Source organism: Vigna radiata, chromosome 5 (genome assembly GCF_000741045.1).
Source record: "Vigna radiata var. radiata cultivar VC1973A chromosome 5, Vradiata_ver6, whole genome shotgun sequence".
NCBI classification, from domain to species: domain Eukaryota; kingdom Viridiplantae; phylum Streptophyta; class Magnoliopsida; order Fabales; family Fabaceae; genus Vigna; species Vigna radiata.
Window position 1 is genome coordinate 23813885 of NC_028355.1, and position 20391 is coordinate 23834275.

Sequence of the window (20391 nt, forward strand, 5' to 3'; positions counted from 1 at the left end):
TTAAGATTTTGGCCCAACTGCAAATATTGGTGTGTGTAGGATATTTTAATTTTGTAATCGCGGTCTTTTAAATTTAAAACGTGTAAATTGAAATCATCAAGATGATTGTGATTTCTTTTTGTGTCGAATCACTAAAATATCCTCTTGTAGAAATTAAATTAATGATCTCTGAGTACAAAGAATTAATCGCTAAAATAATTAGAGAGAAAATTAAAACCTCAATTATTAATTGTAGAGAGATATTAGATTTAATAACTAGCTCTCGCATTTCTTCTTTTAGCAAGCATTTGGGACTTCACTTTACTTTCCTTAAGATGAAATATAAAGGTTAGTTACTTCTCATGTAATCACTTCAATTTCCTGCAGATAGTTGTTAAAAAAAAAAAAACAGCCGCAATTTGTTTGTTTTTATGTAATTCTTACCAGTCAGATCCAATTAAATAAAAGAGTAAGTCTAAATTTCTTCTTGCAGAAGAATATTTTTTTTAATATTATAGTCACAAATTTAAAAAATAAAAGAATCCCATAAATTAAAATTAATTTATGGATAAGTTAAAATGAATTATGTAAAGAAGCTAAATGAAATGTTCTCTATAAATCAACTCTCTCTCTCATATATATAAAAGTTAATTTTACTTATTAAAAGTGAATTAAAAAATAAGCTTGTCTATAATTAATTCTTTCAAATCCATATGGGTGCTTTGTTTTTAGATTTTTTTTTACGTAATTTTTTTCGTTTTCTATAATACAAAGATTGACGGTAAGTTAAGGCTGTTGCATTTAATCTAATATATATAAAAATGTGGTAGTACGTAGAAATCTGATTATATCTTTGGTGTAATAACTAAGAGAAATGTGATTAGGTTAGGGTTTGATGATTGAACAGAATACTCAGAAAGGATAAATCTACATAGATAATGAAAATGGACATCGACGACAATATCCGATGTATTTCCACCTACGGCAGTGGCATACAGATGAATAATTTTATGGATGTTGACTTTGTTTATTCCAGTTCAGCATAGCATATATACTCATTCAAACCAACGACTTGTTCATTCCCATTCTTCCCAATTACCCTTTATTCTCAACTCAAACCTATTTACAATTCCACTTTTATATACCTTTTCTTCCTTTTATAATCCCACTAACCACCCACAAATGTAAGTATTTAAATTATTATTGTTACGAAACTTGGCTATACAAAAGTTGAAAATAATCAAATTAAATATTGAGGAATGATGTTAAGAGAGTAAGATTTGTGTTTGATTATGGTAGTTGAATATATGGTGTTCCATCTCCTTTTTCCCATTTGGAACATTACAATATGGGAAAAAGAAGTTGGTGTCTGCTACTTGCTGGTTTATTTAATCCATTTAGGACATTTTGTATAGCCACTTGCTAATAAAGTAGATACTAGATAACCATGAAATAAATTTGTTGTTGAAGTGTGTGTATATTGAGGGAGAGAGAAAGAGAGTGTGGTATTTATCTTTATTAGGAAGGGAACACAGATACATATACTACATTGTTGCACACAAAATATATCAGAATAAAATGACATGAGTTAGTTTAGTGCCTGCAAGAAATAGGAACAAACCCATATGGTTTGTGAATTAAATGCATCATATATAGATAGTGTAGACACTGCTTGAGATCTCACGGTCTCTTTCTTCACACTCGCATTTGTCTGTACTCACTCCAAATTTCTATATTGTAATATTGTCTCAGTCTTTTGTGTCTTTGTTCTTAGTGATTGCTCCAAAAACCTTCATGTGATATTGCCTCTCTTTATCCATTCACGTATTTTTTTTCTCCCGTTAAGTTTTCAACCTACATGGGCTTCCTTCTTCACTGTATTTATGTTCGGGAGCATCATTAAAGTTGTGGGACGATCATAGGATCACTCTAAAATTAAAATATGAGAGTTGTTGGACATTCTGCAGAAAAACTCTGCATGAATATTTAGATGAGAACTGCCCTTTTAATTAAGGAATTATTTGGAACAGCATGGCTCCACCTTTAAATTTAAAGCTGCTTTAAAATGATATTGATTCACTGGGAAAATCACCAATCTTGGTGATTACGTGTGAATCCTATCCCTACAGAAAAAGAGTTATGTAATCATCGGTTAAAAGGGTTGAAGGAATTATTTGCTTTTTGAATGTGTTTGTCCAAAACGCTACTTCAGTTAAGAGATTTTCCTGTGCACTGAACTTGGGTCGATCGAGGAAATGCTCTGAAAAGTATAAAATCATGTGAGACTCGTGGCATCTTGTCACCATCGTCGAGTTATTACTGCATGTACGTAGCACGTTCTCATTCATGTTTGTGCATAGCATGTTTTGTGAACAACGGCGTCTGCTTTTATCTTTTAAGTTTAGATAAATGCCTCCACAAATATTTAGGAGAAAAAATAGAAGAATAAAACAAAGTTTTCGTATCATCTAAAAATCCTTTATACGAAGTTATGATTAACTTCTTAAAGAAACTTAACTTTCATCGGGGAAGGTTATAATTTTCTTATCTTTTTTTAGAAGAGAGAAGTTTTGTTGAACTTCACCTTCTCTCATATGGCTGATAAGGGAACAGATATATCACGTTGTAGGTGCAGTAGGACTGCTAGCAATTGTAAGTTTAGTATGTTTCCACTGCTGAGTTGTGAATTGTCTCTCTCTACTATCATTACGATCAGTTGTTGATATATTTTGGATTATGGTCAAAAACAGACAACAAAAGTAAGAACTATGTTGTCAGAAGTAGGGTTGATGGCTAGCTAGGGTCGGTATTGAGGACAAAATATAGTTTGAGCGTATTTCAGACTCCATATCTAAACCCTTATAGCGAGAGTGTATATTACCATATATATAGGGATGAATCCTATCCTTATACTAAGCAAAAAGACCTTTAAGGGTAAAAGTTCATGAATGTAGCAGATAGATAGCTAGCTAGGTACATGACAGTATCTCAGTCTCTGCTCCAAATTAGAAAAGTGAAAGAAAATTGCCAACGCAGAGTGGTGAAATGAGCAGAAGAAGCAGAGAATATAAGCACGAAATGACTTTATGAAAGCATGTGAGAATTCTTCTGGGATTTGACCTCAAGAGAACAAATACCATGAATTTGATTTTTCCTTTTCTTAGAAAAAAGTCTGTTTAGAAAATGATTTTCATTTAAATGTGACAGACAGATCCAGCACATGTAGAATATGTTTGAAAGGGAATAAACTGAAGACGAAAGGTATATTTTAGATGAAATTTGGAGAGTACAAGAGAAATTAATAGTGCATGGCAGCTAGCTTGTTGCCTCTCTGTAACCACGAGTTTCATATCATACCCTCAATTATGATTATGAATTACTTTATCAACTGCTACTGTTTGAGAGTCACATTTTCAAAATAACAAAAAAAAAAAAGAAATTTGATTATGTTGTGATCAAAATGTGACTTATTAAAAGTATTTTAGAGATAAAAGTATAAGAAAAAGTTTATAATATGTATTTAAGTAGAGTGTTTCATAATTTCTTTTATGGACGTAGAACGTATCGTTATATATGTATCTGCAATATGCAATGCATGTGCCAGTGGTAGCATGACAAGTAGAAGGTATCGTTATATATTGTTGGAAAATGATATTTTAATACCAAATTTTGATACCATTTTGACATTGTACATGTGTCAAAATGTGGTTGGACGATTTCAAATTAAAAAAAACTAAGACAAGAACAGTTTTTTTTTTTTTAAATTTGAAATCGTCAAATCACATTTTGACACGTGTGCAGTGTCAAAATGGTGTTAAAAAATTGATGTTAAAATATTACTTTCCTATATTGTAATCCCATCATAGTCTTGATCGTACAACGTTTCACTCGTGCAAGGAAACACATTTTCTTTAATTGATTTTGCGTTTAAGTAGATGTTTTAAACGAAAAAAAAAAAAAGCTTTTACGTTTTCCTTCATATCTGACGTGAAAAGATAAATCAATTAATTCAAATGTCATGCTGGAACGCTTGAACTCGGTTTTGTGTTGAGATTGAGAATATCCAGCGACTCATCTTCCAACACGATTTTGAGTATATATTTATATTATTGATTGAAATTTATTAAATTTTCAAACAGTTTTAGAACTATTTCTGTTTAGTGAAATTTTGCTAATAATTTTGTAATTTTAAGTAAATAATAATTGAGAATTATTAAAAATGTGTTCAAATACAATTTATTTTTCAGGTTATGTTGCAAGTCAAAAAGAGGTTATCGCCAAGAAATATTATTAGAAATAATAAAATTATCTAAATTTTTATTTATGTTAGACATTTTAAATGTAGAGATATATTTTAAAATATTTATTAATTGAAGAATGGAATGGTGTAAAGATTAAATTTCCACTTCTGCACCCACAGTAATTAATTAAGAATAATCCAAAGTATGATTTAAAAGAATTTCTGTAAAAATCAATAATCTTATATTTATTACAATCTATAGACAATGTTATACTTATTTAATGTTTAATAAAAAACAGATCAACCATAAGAATTGTTACATAAGAAAATCAGTATCAACTTATTCCTCCTTTCTCTCACTAAATATAACATTTGTTAGTTATATTAATAATAATAATAATATTATTATTATTATTAAAGGAATAGTTTCCAATACATTGGATCTGGTGCGCTTCTGCGTTGCCACATGCCACATCTTTCTTCGCAATTATTAATTTGGTTTATGTTTATTTGTTTATGTATTTATTTTTGGATAAGAAGAACTTCTTCTCAAACCAATTATTAAATATGGGGATTTAATTTGCGTGATTGGTCCGAACAAGATAAAACATCAGATTCTCAACCGACAATACAAAATAAACTGAGTAATGAAAGAGTGAAAAACATTTAAATTAGTTTCCCACATATTATAAAAATAATATTTTTTGTAAGGAAAAACAAAATATAAAAAAATAATATTAAATATAAAAAACTTATGTGTATCAAAGGAAAGGAAGAAAAGGAGAAACTACAATAACATAACCTCAAGCTATCATAATTTCATCGTGTACTTATATGCTTCTAATTAACTAAACATGTAAAAAATAATAAACTTCACCAGTGAAAATTTGTTAAAGTTTAAATATTTATAAAAGTTTTTCTCTATAACTATTAATAAAATCTATTGAACTTATCTAAATGAAATATTTAAAGTGCAACGAAAGTTTTACATTGACTAATATTTTGATAAGATTAATATATATATATATATAGGAAAATACCATTTCTTCGTCCTATGTTGAGTTTGATCCAAATTCAATATCTAATACTAACCGAAGATTAATATTCTCAAAACAAAATGTATGGTAAAATTAAATTATCAAGGCATTAATTATTTTTGGAGATGTATTGTGTGAAGATATGGAAGTGGCAATAAGATAAAATCTGATCTGTAAAATTTAAATTTATAAATAAATGATGAAATTCTCTGAGTTACTTTTTTTTTCAGCAGACCATTACGAATAATAAACTGCTTCGATATATTTTTATTTTCGTCATATATTAGTATTTATCGGAAAATATTGAAGTAAATGTGTGTCTTCATTGAAAATCGTGTCACATTTTGTATTGGACGATATTTTAAAATTTGCCCAAATAAAAAAAAAAATGATAAAAGTGATTTAGAAAATCTAAAATAAGCGCGATCCAACTCAAAGGTGTTGTTGGGTGCTGAAATCACGCATGCCTTTTTCGGGTACAGGCAAAGCAAAAATGTGGATGAAATTTACAAGTTATTACTTTGATATACATAATGATTGGTGAGTGTATGATCTCTTAAAATAGGGGGTTAAGTTGAAAATGAAAAAAAAAGCAAGGGGCATTAAGCAATAATGAAGATGGAAATGGTGTTCCACCATAAATAAATCTGCAAGCAAAGCATGATCTAGACTGGTGAGTGTTGTGGGCCTTGTGTTGTGGCAACCAGATGTCTCACACTCTTGTTTTCCAAAACCATAATCATACTATCTCACTCACTCACCATGCAACAACTGCATCCACAGGAGAACGGATTTTGAAGTGGTCCCGTAGCTGGAATTCAGATGAACTTCTTCCCAAACTCTGATATCAACGGCCTTTTTCTATTTTTGGAACGGACTAACAGGACTGTAGGAATCTTCATCAAGGTACTGCGTTTTGTACCTTGGAACAGCTGATTCTGTGTTAGAGGGGGAGTTTGCAATTTTTCTGATGAATTAAGAAACATGGGAATGAAAGAGATGTGTAATTATGTGTTTTTTTGGTATGGATTAAGTAAGCTTAGGTGATTAGTGTTAAGCATAGGTGATTAGTGTTAAACAGTAGGGTATGAGATGAGACATGCCCACGTGGCAGTCATGTCAATAGGGTCCAATGCCCACAGCTCTCTCTCTCTCTCTCTCTCTTTCTCTTTCTCAACATCTAATCTAATCCACTCCTTGTCTCTCTTCAATTAATTCATACTCACCTTTTTCTTTTTTTTTTAATATTATTTATTTCATCACTTTATATATATCCCATCCCTTTTCCATTCCAACCCTAACATAACAGCATTTCACTTCTCCTAATTCTCCTTCAGTTCGCAAGAACTTCCTGTGGGTGTGGGACCCTACTTTGCTTTGCTATAAAGTGTTGCCGTTTCTCCACGCGCCCTCTGCAAAATCCTCTGTTTCGATTCGACGACAACAACAACAACCTATAACTGTTACTTATTTCGTAATCTTAATTAACGTAAAAAAAAAGCGAAAATGTTGCACTGTGCGAACACGTCGGGGAATCTGGCTGGGGACATGACAGTGTGGGAAAGACAGAGGGCGAGGATGAAGTGGCAAGAAGAGCAAGGGTACTTTTCTGCGTTCGACGCTCTTTTCTCTTCTTCTTCTCAAGATTCCTTCTTGCTGCCTGCTGATTCCGGTTGTGCGCTTGGTGAAGTGGTAGCTCAGGCTCAGGCTCAGCCTCAGCCTCAGCCTCGCTCCATGAATAAGCCATCTGTTCATGGGTTTGATGAAAGTTCTTCGATTTCAAGAACTTTTAGTTGTCCACCTGCTTTGGTGGAGCCCAGGCCCACTGGCTCTTCGATTGGGAAAGAGAGTTCCAAGAAAAGGAAACCCGAGAAGCTTCACAGTGCTAAGGTGTGTGAACAGAGAAGAGAACGTGTTGTGCATTCTGTGAGTGTCCTTGTGTTAAACTGACGGTTGGAGTTTTTGTTTAGTTTGTTACAGAAAATGATACGAAAGACAAGAGGATCAAACTGGGTTCCGACGACGATGAACAATCCAAAATCACAGGGAGCCCCAACAGCAACGCCAACACCGATACCAACAAAAGAGAAACTTGTGCAGATACTTCAAATTCGAAGCAAAATTCCAAAGTCTCCGAGATTCAAAATCAAAAGCCCGATTACATTCACGTCCGCGCGCGTCGCGGCCAAGCCACCGATAGCCATAGCTTAGCTGAAAGAGTGAGTACTTATTAACATTTTATTTTCTACGTTAATGTTCGGTTTGTTTCTCTGTCTGGATTTTAAAGCAGGCATTCTGTCTCAACTTTTTACTCAGGTTAGAAGGGAAAAAATTAGCGAGAGAATGAAGTATTTGCAAGATTTAGTACCTGGTTGCAACAAAATCACGGGAAAAGCTGGAATGCTTGATGAAATCATCAACTATGTTCAATCTCTTCAACGACAGGTTGAGGTAAGAGTTAGGGGTGCATTTCCTCTTTTCCTTTCACACTGATCTATCCGAAATTCTTGTGGACCCCACCTCATTTTGCGTGGATATTAAAAACTTACTGTGTATATTATGTGATTATCGTATGCAGTTTCTGTCAATGAAATTAGCTGCTGTGAACCCAAGGCTTGACCTCAGTATTGATGATCTATTTGAAAAAGAGGTAAGGAATATCATGTGGTTACAGTTTTTCTGATGTCTTAGTTGTATTTTCTGATTCTGAAATATTTGATCTGATCCTATAGGTGTTTCCTTGTGCTGCGAATTTTCCAAACATTGGAATGTCATCAGATTTGACGAACTCTGGCTATGTTCAATTCAATTCACCACAAGAAATGGTGTCGTATGGGGGATTAGACACGGTGATTAACCCTCCCTACATGGGCCTAAAAAGGAGTATAAGTGCCCATGTATCAGTGCCTGAAACATATCTTCACTCATCCTCTTTCACAGTAGGTCTCTCCTCTCTTAATTTTCCTATTCCTTCTTGTTATATTGCTCAATTTGATCTCATTTTTCTTATGCTGCAGCAATTGCTTCCCTCCTCAACATGGGAAGGTGATTTCCAAAACCTTTTGAATTTGGATTTTGATCAAGTGCGAGCCACATCTTTCCCTTCTCATTTGTCCTCAGGTAACTAAAATTTTGTGCCGTGTGGGATGAATTTTTCCTTAGCATTCTATCTTAAAAGCAGAAAGTAGAAAAGTAATAAATTGAGTGGATTTTAATATGTGATAGAGACTTTAAGCCCCACTGATGTTGATAACAGCACATAAACGCTGAGACCTTTTTGATTAATCAAAATAAAGATATGTTTTCTTAAAACTGATCTGTTTAATCATGCAGTTTTCTTTTCTTATGTGGTGAGAAGGATAAGACATTAATCACATGACAAAAGGAAAAGAGATTTAGTCATATTTAGTGAAATAAAATGCATAATATTGAAGATGAAGCAAGGTTCCCTTTTGGCAATTAAGTTGTTATTGGGCAAGTTGGATGAACAGGGCAGGACCAGGATCAATCGTTTTCTTGATGACATCTTAGCCTAGGGGATTGCAAATTGGACCTGTCACTCCTTGTCATTTCACAATCTTTCTTTTTTAGACCACTTGAAATATTTACACTCTTTGGAAGTAGTTATACTAGAGCATTCAATATAAATTCTGAAAAAGTTGCTTGTTTGACATCTCTGCAGGACTGGTTGAAGCTGGCAATCATCTAAAGATGGAGATGTAGACTAGAGCTTCTATTTCTTCTGCAACTTATCAAGATTCTTTTTGTTTTCTTTTCAAGTACATAGCATATATCAATTGTTTGTAACTGCTCCATAATATAAATAAAAATTTATTTAGTACCTGTTAACTTCAGTCACCGTCTGCACGTTCAAATCACGATATAGCCCATTGAACAAAACAAACAAAAGAAAAAAAGTAAAGGTGATAACGATCAGCCGCAGGCTAATCCGGGACCAAAAATCTAATCAGTTTTGGTAAAGCGAAAATCGGTGCTAGTTAAAAAATTTGTTTAATCGAGTTACATTAATTAACTGAACACAACTTTGTGATTTGGGTGGGTAGGTGAAAGAGAATGAAAAGAGAGAATGAAAAGAGAGAAGAAAGAAGGGTTTGGGCCTCTTGATTGGGACAGTGATAGGAAGGCCATAGAATGATGAATACAAAGATGTAAATATGGGGTGGAGAAGAGGGAGATGAGCAGACATTTGCATCTCTTAAATTTATTGCAATGGTTTTTTGTCTCTCAACTACTCGAAACAATTGTCATTGATTTGAACGAAAAAGCGAGTTTTGTGATGTTTAGAAGAGTATTAAGAAAGGAGGTTAATTATAGGTATGGAAATAAATAATGTGTTATGTGTAATTTGCATGAAAGGAAGGAAGTTTTGAATGTTTGTTATTTATCTTGGAGGGAGGTGTCTCATTCATAGCAAAGATATTGTTGATTCTTTGTTCCTGCGGATAGGGAGAGATGATATAGGAATTTGCTTTCAGTGGCCCCTCTTCACTGTTTCTCTTCTTATGTCTCACTCTCTGCCCTTTCACTCACATGGGGGCTCCTTCTCCACTTTTATTCTTATTTAGACTAACCAAAACCCACAAAGATTCCCTCTCCAAAAACACCTTACATAATATTTTTATATTCATTTAATACCTTTTTACTTTTTCTTTTATTTTTAAAATATTATTTTACTTTTATTACAAGAATATGTATCATATTATCGTTGTTAACAAGAAAATTATACTAAAACTTAAGTAAAATCACGAAGATTCAAATTTCAAATGTGTACCGTAGGGACCGGACGGCCGTGGTATATGGCCGGTCCAATCAGTAAATAATAGACAGAAGTAGGAAACATTCAGAAGTGGGTCTTTATCTGACCGATTAATAATTGATGTCAGCACAGTCTAAGTGACGAAAACTAGGATTTGTCACAAATCAACCGGTCAGGAAGAAAGGAGTATTAAGATTGAATTAAGGTAAAACGAGATTACGAATATTGAGTCAGTGATTGGACCGTGATTAAGGTTTTTTTAATTATAGGCCCATGGTGAAAACTATAAATAAAAGTCAAACGTAACAGGTGGTTTGTTACATTGAATGAATATTTATTCGTAGTATTTACTTTCTCTTTCTATCTCTTTTACCCTTTGATCATCCGCTGACTTGAATGTCGGAACACCAGGTATCCGATCGGACAGGTTGGAGAAAGTTCTAAATGAATCAGGAAGAAATGGAGGACACAACCAGGAGAAATTGATAGGTGTGATCAGATATTCAAGAAAAATTGTATAGGTGGAGTTCAATAGCACAACCGAAACAAAATGTAAATTAAAAATCATATAAAAAAAATTAAATATTAAATTTTAAAGTTTTGTATTAAAAATTACTTAATTTATTTATTTCAAAAAATTCTTTACCCTCCGCTAGTTTCATTTTGTCAGGATTCAGTTTGTTAGGCGTAAGTGAGATATTATAAACTTTTAGAAAAATTCTTACTATAAAGAAAATTGTTTTTGTTTTTATTTTTTACTTTAAATATGATTGTGAGTGAGGTGAGCAGGTGCAAGCATTAATTATTTGATGTAGGTATGGCTGCTACTGAGCATGTCACGTGACGTAGTCTTCGTCGAAAACCATGCTTTATTTTATTTAAATATTATTTGCATATATTGACTTGTTTACTCAAATTATTTTAAACTAGCACTTATTTTTAATAATTAAGTCTAAATAATAAATTAGAGCATTCGTTGAGAAACCTTTCTACACCAAACTTCCAATTTATTTTGTTTGAAACATGTTCTTTTGTTCGGAATTTTCCCATTCACTTTTTTATTTTGTAAGTTTTTAAAAATGAATTTACATGTCTCCACTATAATTAAATATTTTATGAATATTATATTATTAAAATTTTCCTATATCTGATAGAATTTCTTTTGTGAAACTCATAAGACAAAAGTAAACTACAAATACAATGCTCCTCAAATAGACTTTACGAAAACAGGCTTTCATTATATGGTATTGTGAGCCCAATTGTTTTGGGCTCTCAACTGATAAGAATAGGCAATTGTTAAATACACCTCCAACATAAAAACCATAACCATCGCTTCAGCGGCCGTTGTTTCTCCTTCTCGGTCTCATTGAACCACTGCAGAAAAGTGCAGCACAATTATAACTAAAAACCTTGAACATATAGGGTAACCTTATATTGGTACTTTTTGAATTTAAAGATCACCAACAATATATTCACTTAATTAAGGGAATAATTCGGAGTAATTTAGGACAGCTGGTAAATGTTTTTCTCCCTACCATCTAAATGGAAACTTCTGAATAAATTACAATTTCTGATAAGGAAATTTTAAGAAGGAACTTTGGCTACATTTTAATCCAATATATATTCGTTGCACTACACACTTAAAACACAAAAGGTTGTAATCAAGATCGCATGAGCCTTTTTGTACCAATTATTCACGATTTTAAAGAGCTTAATTACCGAGAATGGCTGTTGAATTTAAGCAGTTCAATTTAAAAACCAATAAACAACTAACAACAAATTCTTTATTTGTTCATTAAGATACAGGTAAAGATTTTCAAATATGAAAACATAAGCAACTAATTAATGGCAACTTTCCAGAAAACATGTAACAAACCACAGCATGTGATTCTTTTTTTTTTTTTTTGCTTTTCTTGATCTCCGCACTGATGTTAGATACATGGTAAAACGAAAGACGATATACATAACACAGTATTTTACAACAAAATTCCAGCAGTAACTAACTAGACTATTGACTCGTCTCCAGCATCTGTGGATCAAAAAACGAAAGTGCTTAAAAAAATCAGCTGTAAGAAAATGTTGAAAAGAATGAGTAGGGTAACGAAGGCAGACCTTTTCCAGGAACAATTACAATAGGTGCTGCTTTACAGTGGTGCAAGCAGTACACTCCAACACTTCCCTGTAGCACACTGAAGAAAATCACGAGATGCTTCAGTTCAATGATCAATGCATGATAAATGCTTCAGGTCAAATCAAACCTTTGAATGAAGCCTCTGCCTCTGCTTCCCAAAACTACAGCTGCAGGTTTGATCCTCTCTGCTTCCTGGCAAATTACTTTTCCTGGATCCCCTTCCACAACCCTGGCTACTGTTTTCACCTGTATTTTATATCATATCTTTCAAGAATAAGCACAGGAAGAAGATTTCTACTTTGATAAAACTTTATCCTCTATTGAGATCAATCACAAAATAGCATTCACAAAAATTGATTTCGTTGTTTTCAGGTAAAAAACGCTGGAAAGACCAGGAGAAGCATCTCACCCTTCGAAAAGATGTTTCAACTAATACCATCAAATTTGAACCATGTTCAATTTCTTAGAAAATGGATGTCAATGGCCGCTGTTCAACAGCCATACCTTGGAATGAAATCATCCTTCGGTAAAAGATTGCTCTCGAGAATAGGATCTAATTGATACAAACCTTGAGATTGCATGAAATTGCAGGAAGACATCACCAAAAATTTTTAAAACTTGAATATGACACAAGATGATTCTTAGCAACAATAATTATTTTGTATAACTAACGCATGGTTCAAATCAAAGTCTAGAAAGAAGAGGAGATGCAAACCATTGCTACTTGAAAAGCCTCAACAGCCAATTTCTCCATCAGCCCCTGGCTTGTGTCATAGAGAATTTGGTTCTTCAAATCTGAAAAAAAATAAAAATAAAAAAATAAATGATGATAATTCGTTTCCAGATTAAAAGGGAAAAACATATGAAAAAAGCAAAGGAAGAAACCGGTAACGGCGTGAACGAGATGAATAGTATCAGCCAGCCTACAAAAGTGAACGAGAGTCCAATCGAAAGCGTGTTTGCTGTTGGGGCCATGATCTATGGCTATGATTACGTCTCTTCCTCTTCTCCTTTCCCCTGTTTCCCTCTCCAACTCCGGCTCCGGCGCCACCGGAATCAGAGACGGAAGTTTCACTTCTCTGTAGTTGTATTCTTCATCTTCCATTACCGTCTCCATTTTCTCTGCCTATTTTAGATGCTAATTCAATTATTTTTTTTTAAACATTTTCTTCTCTCTTTCTTTTCTTAAACATCACCTGTATTCATTATTTTAAAAATTAATTATACCTAAATTTAACATTACTATAAATTATTATCTTGTATTTATGATTAGAATGAATCTTACTTTTGAAACAATGAGTGATGTGATGTGGCCCGCACATTCCATTTACTTTTCCAAAGAGTCGTGTAAATGATAAATTTCTTCTTATCTTAGAAAACGGTTAATAGACACCTTTGACTAATCAAACACAGTTCATCGAAATATCACTCTCATAACACAAACATTTGACAATATTTTAGGATCGAAAACGAAAAATTACAGTCACACCTCTCTTCCCTTCCAACTACCTTGTTCCTCTCAATCCAACCATGCACGTAGTCTTGTTATGTCCCGAAATACATTTGTCCTCATCTGAGCAACGGCGGGAACAGCAAGACCAGGATTCTATTGATCGGAGGCGCTGGTTAAATCGGAAAGTTCATCGGACAAATTCAAAGGCCTCGATGATGTTAAGGTAAGTTAACTGCATAAATCCTTATTAATTTTTTCCTACTGGACGATTAATTATTAAGAGTTTGACGTTATATTTATTATGTTCAGGAAGATCTATAGGATCGCCAAAGTTTGGTGAATGCCATATGATTTTTTTTCATCCTAAGATGGAATGACTTTATCTTGATGAGGTGGATTGAATTGCTATAAGATTCAGTTCATTTTGATATTATAATAATATATAAAATAAATATAAAAATATAGTTAAAATATTATTATTTAAAATTATTAAATGAATATTCTTTAAAAGTGTCACTATATTTCCCACTAATTAACACCACATTTTATCTCTCCAAACTAAGATATTTAACTTCAGATTTTTCAATATAAAAATATATAATAATTTTAATATCAACAAAAAAAAATTGACGTCTTACTCTTATCATGTAAATATCAGCCAAGATATTGTGAAAAATACAAACTTTCACCATTCATCACTGTATGTCATTTTCCTATTGTTAGATTTTTGTAATATTAAGACCATATACCATAAAAATTAAGATATTTAAAAAATATAATTCTATTTATAGTATACAAAACAATAGAAAAAAACAAAAATAGCATTTATAAATAAAGGACACAATTAATCGATGTGGGACTGAATACTTTATATTTGTAAAAAACAAAAGAAACTTGAGCAATGGCAGGGAATAGCAGCAAGAGCAAGATTCTGTTCATCGGAGGCACTGGTTACACCGGAAAATTCCTGGTGGAGGCGAGTGCCAGAGCTGGCCACCCAACCTTCCTTTTGGTGAGGGAGTCCACTCTCTCCAACCCTGCAAAATCTTCCCTCATTCACAACTTCCAAAGCCTTGGTGTCAACATTGTTTTCGTACGTTAACTAAACATTGTTTGCTATGCTTTCTTTTTCTATTAGTTGACTAATATAAAAGATGCTGCTTTATCTTATTATTACTTGCAGGGAGATTTATACGATTACCAAAGTTTGTTGAATGCGATAAAGCAGGTAGATGTGGTCTTTTCTACAGTACCACGCTCGCATCTAGCTGAGCAAGATAACATCATTTCTGCAATAAAAGAAGCAGGAAATGTTAAGGTATGCTTCTTTCTTCTTCTTGGTATATATATAGTTTTAATTTTTTATGGATTTTTCTCTAACATATAGCAATATGATGTTGTATAGAAATTCTATCCATCTGAGTTTGGACATGATGTGGATCGAAATCATGCAGTCGAACCGGCGACTATTGCATATGCAAAGAAGGCCAAAATTCGTCGAACTATTGAGGCTGAAGGAATTCCTTACACTTATGTGTCATGTAACTTCTTTGATGGTCACTTCCTATCAACCTTGTCGCAACCTGGAGCTACAACTCCTCCTAGAGACAAAATTATTATCCTAGGAAATGGAAATCCCAAAGGTTTCAAATTAACAACGTAAACTTTATCGACATTTATACTTAGAATTTTACTTATAACCCTTGTTTTAAACTTTTACTTCTTTAACAGCTGTTTTCAATAAGGAAGAGGATGTTGCTACTTACACAATCAATTCAGTGGATGATCCAAGAACTTTGAACAAAATTCTGTACATTAGACCTCCCAACAACACGTTGTCGTTTAATGAACTTGTTACCCTTTGGGAGAAGAAGATTAGTAAAACTCTTGAAAGAATCTACGTTCCAGAAGAACAAGTACTAAAGCAGATCCAAGGTTAGTGAGAAACTGTCATTCATGCTAGCTATACGTGGTTGATTTATTACTCTTTAACAGTTTTTATTTTTATTTTCAGAGTCTTCACCACCCTTGAATATTTTATTGGCATTTAAACACGCTGCTTACGTAAAAGGTGACCATGCTAACTTTGAAATTGAGTCTTCTTTTGGAGTGGAAGCTTCAGCTTTATATCCTGATGTGAAATACACCACAGTGGATGACTATCTTAATAACCTTGTGTGAGATATGCAAGTAAGCTTTGTTGATATTATATTCTTGGTGAAACTTTGTGGCCTATTCAAAGATAATGATATAATATCAATTTGTTGCTATCTATGTCATCGAAAATGAATGATGTACCAAGAATCATGTGTTGTGTTATATTGTTGCAATTTTATTATACTTGTAGTGATCTCTTATCGGAATTTGTCTGATTGATCGAGATGGAAGGAACTTGTTGTCTACGTATATCTGAACTCTTGATTGCTTGATAGTTTGATATTTGATCACTAAAACAACCATAAACTAAGTTATAAGCATTGTTTATTTTGGAAACCTATAAAATTATTTAGCAGGCATTTAGAGTTGTAACTTTTATGAATAGTTTTTCTAAATTTGGTACAAAAGTATGCTTAAACAAGGGTTTGTTATCTTTTAATCAAAATACACTTTTCAACGTATCTCCCATATCTTAGTTGGTGAAGTCACACCTATATGAAAAAATCTCAAATATTCTTTCAGCATATGCCTCTCACATGACAGAGAGAGAGAGAGATATGCATCGGATGATAGTCATAATATGCCTCAGACAATATGCATTAGATGATATGCATAACACACATTTAGAAAGACTCACTCATAGAAATATTAAGAGAGAAAAAGACTTATTATATACAACAGGGAACTTTGGATACAAAATGACTTAATATTATTGAGACTTTACGACATTTACAAGTTAAGTATTCATTTTCCTATATATTTATTTCGGACTCAAAATAATGTCACTAAACAAAAGGCTTGATTAAGAGATAGAAGGTAAAATCATCAATATTAAGAATAAGAACTGTGTGTACAATATTAATGAATTGTTTTTATCCATTATTTATAATTTTTTATTTACATCTTAAAATAATTTGCTCATTTCAAAAGAGTCAAATGCTTTATTAGATAGTAAAAGTTTGAGTCCAATTGATTCTAAATTTTGAAAAAATTAACAGTAATAAGTAAATGTTTTCCCTTTGTAAAGATAACATAAAAAAATTTAATTAAAAATTACCAATTAATGTTCCAACAAACTTTTATGAATACAATTTTACTTTTACTTTAAAAAACATTATGACATCACACCTTAAACCAATGTCATGAACTTTATTTGGATAACCATAGCCTGTTATTTTAGTTTTAATTAAATTCTATCACATACATAATTTGTGGACTAAACTACTTTGAAAATGTGTCTGATTAAGCTGAGTAATACATATCGCGTTATCGTGTGAAAAAGGACTTTAATGCTGACCATTTATTAAAATTAGTATCATACGAACGTTAAAGCTTGTTTAGAAAAGTATGAAACTTTGTTAAATTTCTTGTGACTCTATTATTTTTATTTTACTAAATATATGCTTGTATTATTTTTCATTCTAACAATCTAGTATTTATAAAATGTTTCTTTATTATTTACGGTAAAACTAAAGACATTTTCAATGAATAAAATAACTTAAAGTTAAATGATGAAATACTTTGAGAGAAGTAATAAAATTTTATTGAAGAAAGTTGATGATGACTTGTTTAAAATGGTTCTTTTAAAATGAAATAGATAGGATATAAAATAGTTGAAAAGGAAAAAAAAATAGTACCATGTGGGAAAAAAACTGTATACTTATTTCTATTTATTTATTTTCACCTTTTATTCGTTTTTCTTAATCCAAACAATTCAACTTTGACATTGTTTCTCTTTTCTTTTCTTTTTCACTCTATTGAAACAAAGGCTAAAAGATAGTAACAATGAATTAATTATAAATAAAATATCATTTCAATGTATGTTGGTAAGGCCATGTCATTAGTATAGTGTTTCCACAAATTCTGCTTATGACTAATTTTCAGAAAAGAAACCTGAATGACTTTCGTTATCAAGGTCTTTTTCTTCCATCCAAAAGGAAATGGAAATGCAAAACGTCCCATAATCACAAATCAAAAAATGCAGTGTCTAGACAGCTTATCTACAACATCCTAAGCAATGGGCCCAAATTTTGACGCACTTTAATAGACACATTAGTGGAAACCTGAACTTATTCACCAATCTCTCTACTTTCGGTGATGGTGTTCAAATCAACATCCTATCTAATCTTAACGATATTTTAGGGGCAGACAGAAAGCCTAAAGCGACAGATGAACTTTTGCCTTATTATGATGCAGAACCAGGATTGGAAAAATTCCAGTATCACAAATTCAAGAATACAAGCTGAGATTTACAAGAAATCCAATCAATACATGTGTACCAAAATCAGCACGTCTTCATGTGTAATATAATAAATAGTGGGCAATAAGATTTTCTGCACTGCATAATGCATACGCATCCATAATACCCTAGATACAAATTCTTTCAAAAAATTAAAAAGTGGAGGTGGGGGGATTAACTAGCCTGATTGTTCAGAAAACCTAACATAGTAGATCCTCATTGTGTGAGCAAAGTTTCAGTCTGCTCGAGAGCCACTGCTACCTGCAGAAGATTTCTTACCAGTATACTTCTGCCAAATATCAAAAGAAACGGTGTGTTATATTTCAGGAAGAAAGAACACATAAAAACAAACCTTACTTGTGCTGGACTAAAGTTTCACAAGAAATAGTAACAATTGTACAAATAAACTATGGAAGGGAAATCTAAGAATAAGACCAACCTGCTTCCCCAAGTTAAATGGGATATATTTGTATTTGATCATGTGTGCAACTTGGCGCCTCATTGTAAGGACGAAGAGAACAAACCAGTAACAGAGTAATATAGGCCAAAAGACAGGAACATCAAACGGGGAAAAGAAGGTCATCACAAACGCTATGCAGAGGGCCTTGGTGAAAGAATACCTACACTCATTACAAAATTCACACGCATGAAAAACAACAACCACTTTCAATAAATAAAGAACTTACAGACACAAATGAACTCACACCACCCAAATCACTTCCAATTAGACTCCAGTTAGACAACCGACCAGACAATACTTACAGAAGAAGAAATTAAGATAAAAGGAATTAAGTTTCTCCCATAAATAGTTTTTAGAACTTTCTCATTTATACGCATCAATGTATTCCACAGATTGATTTTAATTTACAGGAGAAACTAATGATTTATTTGGTGGATATATTTCTCTATTAACACTTTTAATAAAAGAAAAATATGAAGTAAATTTTTCCACATACTCAAATCGGTCCATGCATTGTGTTAGAGATCACATCTTGGATAAACCAATACGAGAAAACTTTTACAAATTAAGATACAAATAAGCTAACTTTAGTTTTTACATAAACATATTACATATTTTCTTGTTTAGAAGTATTTACGGACTATTTTATCCAAACAGACCCTTAATTCATCTTATCATCTAATTTTCTTGTTCTATAAGTGATTACTGAGAAGTAGTTTATGCAAACAGTAACACATTACATAAACTAATTTTAAGATAAGTTTTTCAATAAAAGCTTCGAGATTACATAAGCTAATTCTAAGACGATTTTTTTCAATAAAAGCTTCGAGACGAGAAAAATAACAGGAAAAATTAAATTAATTCTTTCACAAGCTATAATTAACTTATGCTTAAGGCCTAAAAGTTCTTATACATTTGCTCTAAATTTTAACTTTTACAGAAGTTAATTCTAGCTTATAGAGAAACTTATGTCATTATCTTTTCTTCCTATTCCTCTTTCAGAAATTTGGAGAAACTCTTCCAATAGAACCCTAAGTTTAATTCCCTTCATCTTCCTATTTCCTCTCCTTGTAAGTGCAACATGGTAAACTCAGGCAGCTACAAACCGGACCATAAACTATCGTTTAAGATGCAATCACAATTCCAGGGATACAAAAAAAAAAAAAAATCCTGAATTAGCGTAACTTAAAATAAAACTTAGAAAGAGTGTGTCTGGAAAGTTACCAGAACTTAAACTCAGGGAGGCGGCGAATGAAGGGTTTGAACTCATCGGATCCTTTGGTGGGAAGCAAAGGGGAGTTGGAGGGATCGAGCTCTGGATCAACCAAAGGTGAGAGAAAACCAATCAAGAGATTGAGGAGGTAGATTCCGAGGCCGTAAGAGACAACGTAAAACCCCTGCACGTAAACAATACGCAAGACGTAGATGGATGCCATGACCAACGTCCCAATCCATCTGTAGGCGGAATGGGGGGTAGATTTGTCCAGATAGTACTGAAACAGCTTAGAGAACTCCTGCAGATATTGCTTCACCGGCGCAGACGACGGAGCAGCGCCACCGCCACCGCCACTTCCCTCCATTCCAACGGATTCTGACGCTTCAAATTTAGAATCCCAACAAACGAAAGCAATCGTTCACTGTTAATGTTATTTATGAAGGTTTAGGAAATAAGGGGAAAGGAGATCTGGAAGGGTGTCTTGCGGGGAAAAGAAACCCTAAGAAGGTGGAAAAGAAAAGAAAAGAAAAGAAAGAGAAATGAAGAAGAATGGAAGCTGACCTGTCTGAGCTGATCTACAAGGTGGCTTTGAATGTTTGATTCCGTCAACCAACTTCTCTTCTGTCTCTCATGTCATGTTAAGAGGATGGAAGTGGAAATTAAGGTTCTGTTTTCTGTTGTGCGTTTTGTCATCTCATTCTA

At 32.8% G+C, this 20391-nt stretch overlaps 4 protein-coding genes across 10 annotated transcripts; 2 read left to right on the top strand and 2 right to left on the bottom strand.

Annotated features, from left to right (window-relative positions):
• The first annotated feature begins 6561 nt into the window (after positions 1–6561).
• LOC106760915 (transcription factor bHLH63) lies at positions 6562–9110 on the top strand. The gene is made up of 7 exons (XM_014644360.2): positions 6562–7146; positions 7227–7475; positions 7573–7707; positions 7835–7906; positions 7989–8195; positions 8274–8376; positions 8939–9110. The coding sequence occupies exons 1-7, from the start codon at positions 6763–6765 to the stop codon at positions 8977–8979; spliced, it is 1191 nt and encodes a 396-aa protein (XP_014499846.1). The 5' UTR covers positions 6562–6762; the 3' UTR covers positions 8980–9110.
• A 2147-nt stretch (positions 9111–11257) lies between these two features.
• LOC106761361 lies at positions 11258–13370 on the bottom strand. 4 transcript variants are annotated; one of them, XM_022781066.1, is made up of 5 exons: positions 13050–13370; positions 12880–12959; positions 12292–12410; positions 12146–12212; positions 11258–11407 (listed from the first exon to the last, which is right to left on the bottom strand). In XM_022781066.1, exons 1-4 carry the CDS (start codon positions 13279–13281, stop codon positions 12161–12163), a joined length of 483 nt encoding a protein of 160 aa, XP_022636787.1. In that variant the 5' UTR covers positions 13282–13370; the 3' UTR covers positions 11258–11407; positions 12146–12160. The 4 variants fall into 4 exon arrangements, with proteins under 4 accessions (XP_022636787.1, XP_022636785.1, XP_022636786.1 ...); XM_022781064.1 differs by having other exon boundaries at positions 11266–11407; positions 12146–12222; positions 13050–13369; XM_022781065.1 differs by lacking the exon at positions 11258–11407 and adding an exon at positions 11796–12062.
• Positions 13371–13471: 101 nt separating this feature from the next.
• LOC106762640 (isoflavone reductase homolog) lies at positions 13472–16126 on the top strand. Of its 2 annotated transcripts, XM_014646643.2 has the most exons (6): positions 13472–13840; positions 14508–14710; positions 14801–14935; positions 15023–15260; positions 15349–15552; positions 15632–16126. In XM_014646643.2, exons 2-6 carry the CDS (start codon positions 14519–14521, stop codon positions 15796–15798), a joined length of 936 nt encoding a protein of 311 aa, XP_014502129.1. In that variant the 5' UTR covers positions 13472–13840; positions 14508–14518; the 3' UTR covers positions 15799–16126. The 2 variants fall into 2 exon arrangements, with proteins under 2 accessions (XP_014502129.1, XP_022636783.1); XM_022781062.1 differs by lacking the exon at positions 13472–13840 and having other exon boundaries at positions 14420–14710.
• A 1812-nt stretch (positions 16127–17938) lies between these two features.
• LOC106762641 (protein RER1B) lies at positions 17939–20384 on the bottom strand. Of its 3 annotated transcripts, none has more exons than XM_014646644.2 (4): positions 20251–20384; positions 19698–20110; positions 18453–18633; positions 17939–18302 (listed from the first exon to the last, which is right to left on the bottom strand). In XM_014646644.2, the coding sequence occupies exons 2-4, from the start codon at positions 20051–20053 to the stop codon at positions 18249–18251; spliced, it is 591 nt and encodes a 196-aa protein (XP_014502130.1). In that variant the 5' UTR covers positions 20054–20110; positions 20251–20384; the 3' UTR covers positions 17939–18248. The 3 variants fall into 3 exon arrangements, with proteins under 3 accessions (XP_014502130.1, XP_014502131.1, XP_014502133.1); XM_014646645.2 differs by having other exon boundaries at positions 19698–20070; positions 20251–20383; XM_014646647.2 differs by having other exon boundaries at positions 19698–20064; positions 20251–20365.
• Positions 20385–20391: the final 7 nt, after the last annotated feature.

Coding starts and splice junctions, on each gene's coding strand:
- LOC106760915 (XM_014644360.2), top strand. CDS start 6,763: ATGTTGCACTGTGCGAACACGTCGGGGAATCTGGCTGGGGACATGACA. Junction 7,476..7,572: donor GCCATAGCTTAGCTGAAAGA/GTGAGTACTTAT, acceptor CTTTTTACTCAG/GTTAGAAGGGAAAAAATTAG. Junction 8,377..8,938: donor CCCTTCTCATTTGTCCTCAG/GTAACTAAAATT, acceptor ACATCTCTGCAG/GACTGGTTGAAGCTGGCAAT.
- LOC106761361 (XM_014644909.2), bottom strand. CDS start 13,281: ATGGAGACGGTAATGGAAGATGAAGAATACAACTACAGAGAAGTGAAA. Junction 12,960..13,049: donor TCTCGTTCACGCCGTTACCG/GTTTCTTCCTTT, acceptor ATTTTTTTTCAG/ATTTGAAGAACCAAATTCTC. Junction 12,063..12,145: donor TGTAATTGTTCCTGGAAAAG/GTCTGCCTTCGT, acceptor TTTGATCCACAG/ATGCTGGAGACGAGTCAATA.
- LOC106762640 (XM_014646643.2), top strand. CDS start 14,519: ATGGCAGGGAATAGCAGCAAGAGCAAGATTCTGTTCATCGGAGGCACT. Junction 14,936..15,022: donor AAGAAGCAGGAAATGTTAAG/GTATGCTTCTTT, acceptor GATGTTGTATAG/AAATTCTATCCATCTGAGTT. Junction 15,553..15,631: donor AGTACTAAAGCAGATCCAAG/GTTAGTGAGAAA, acceptor TTTTATTTTCAG/AGTCTTCACCACCCTTGAAT.
- LOC106762641 (XM_014646644.2), bottom strand. CDS start 20,053: ATGGAGGGAAGTGGCGGTGGCGGTGGCGCTGCTCCGTCGTCTGCGCCG. Junction 18,634..19,697: donor CTCCCTGAGTTTAAGTTCTG/GTAACTTTCCAG, acceptor TAATGAGTGTAG/GTATTCTTTCACCAAGGCCC. Junction 18,303..18,452: donor CATTTAACTTGGGGAAGCAG/GTTGGTCTTATT, acceptor GATATTTGGCAG/AAGTATACTGGTAAGAAATC.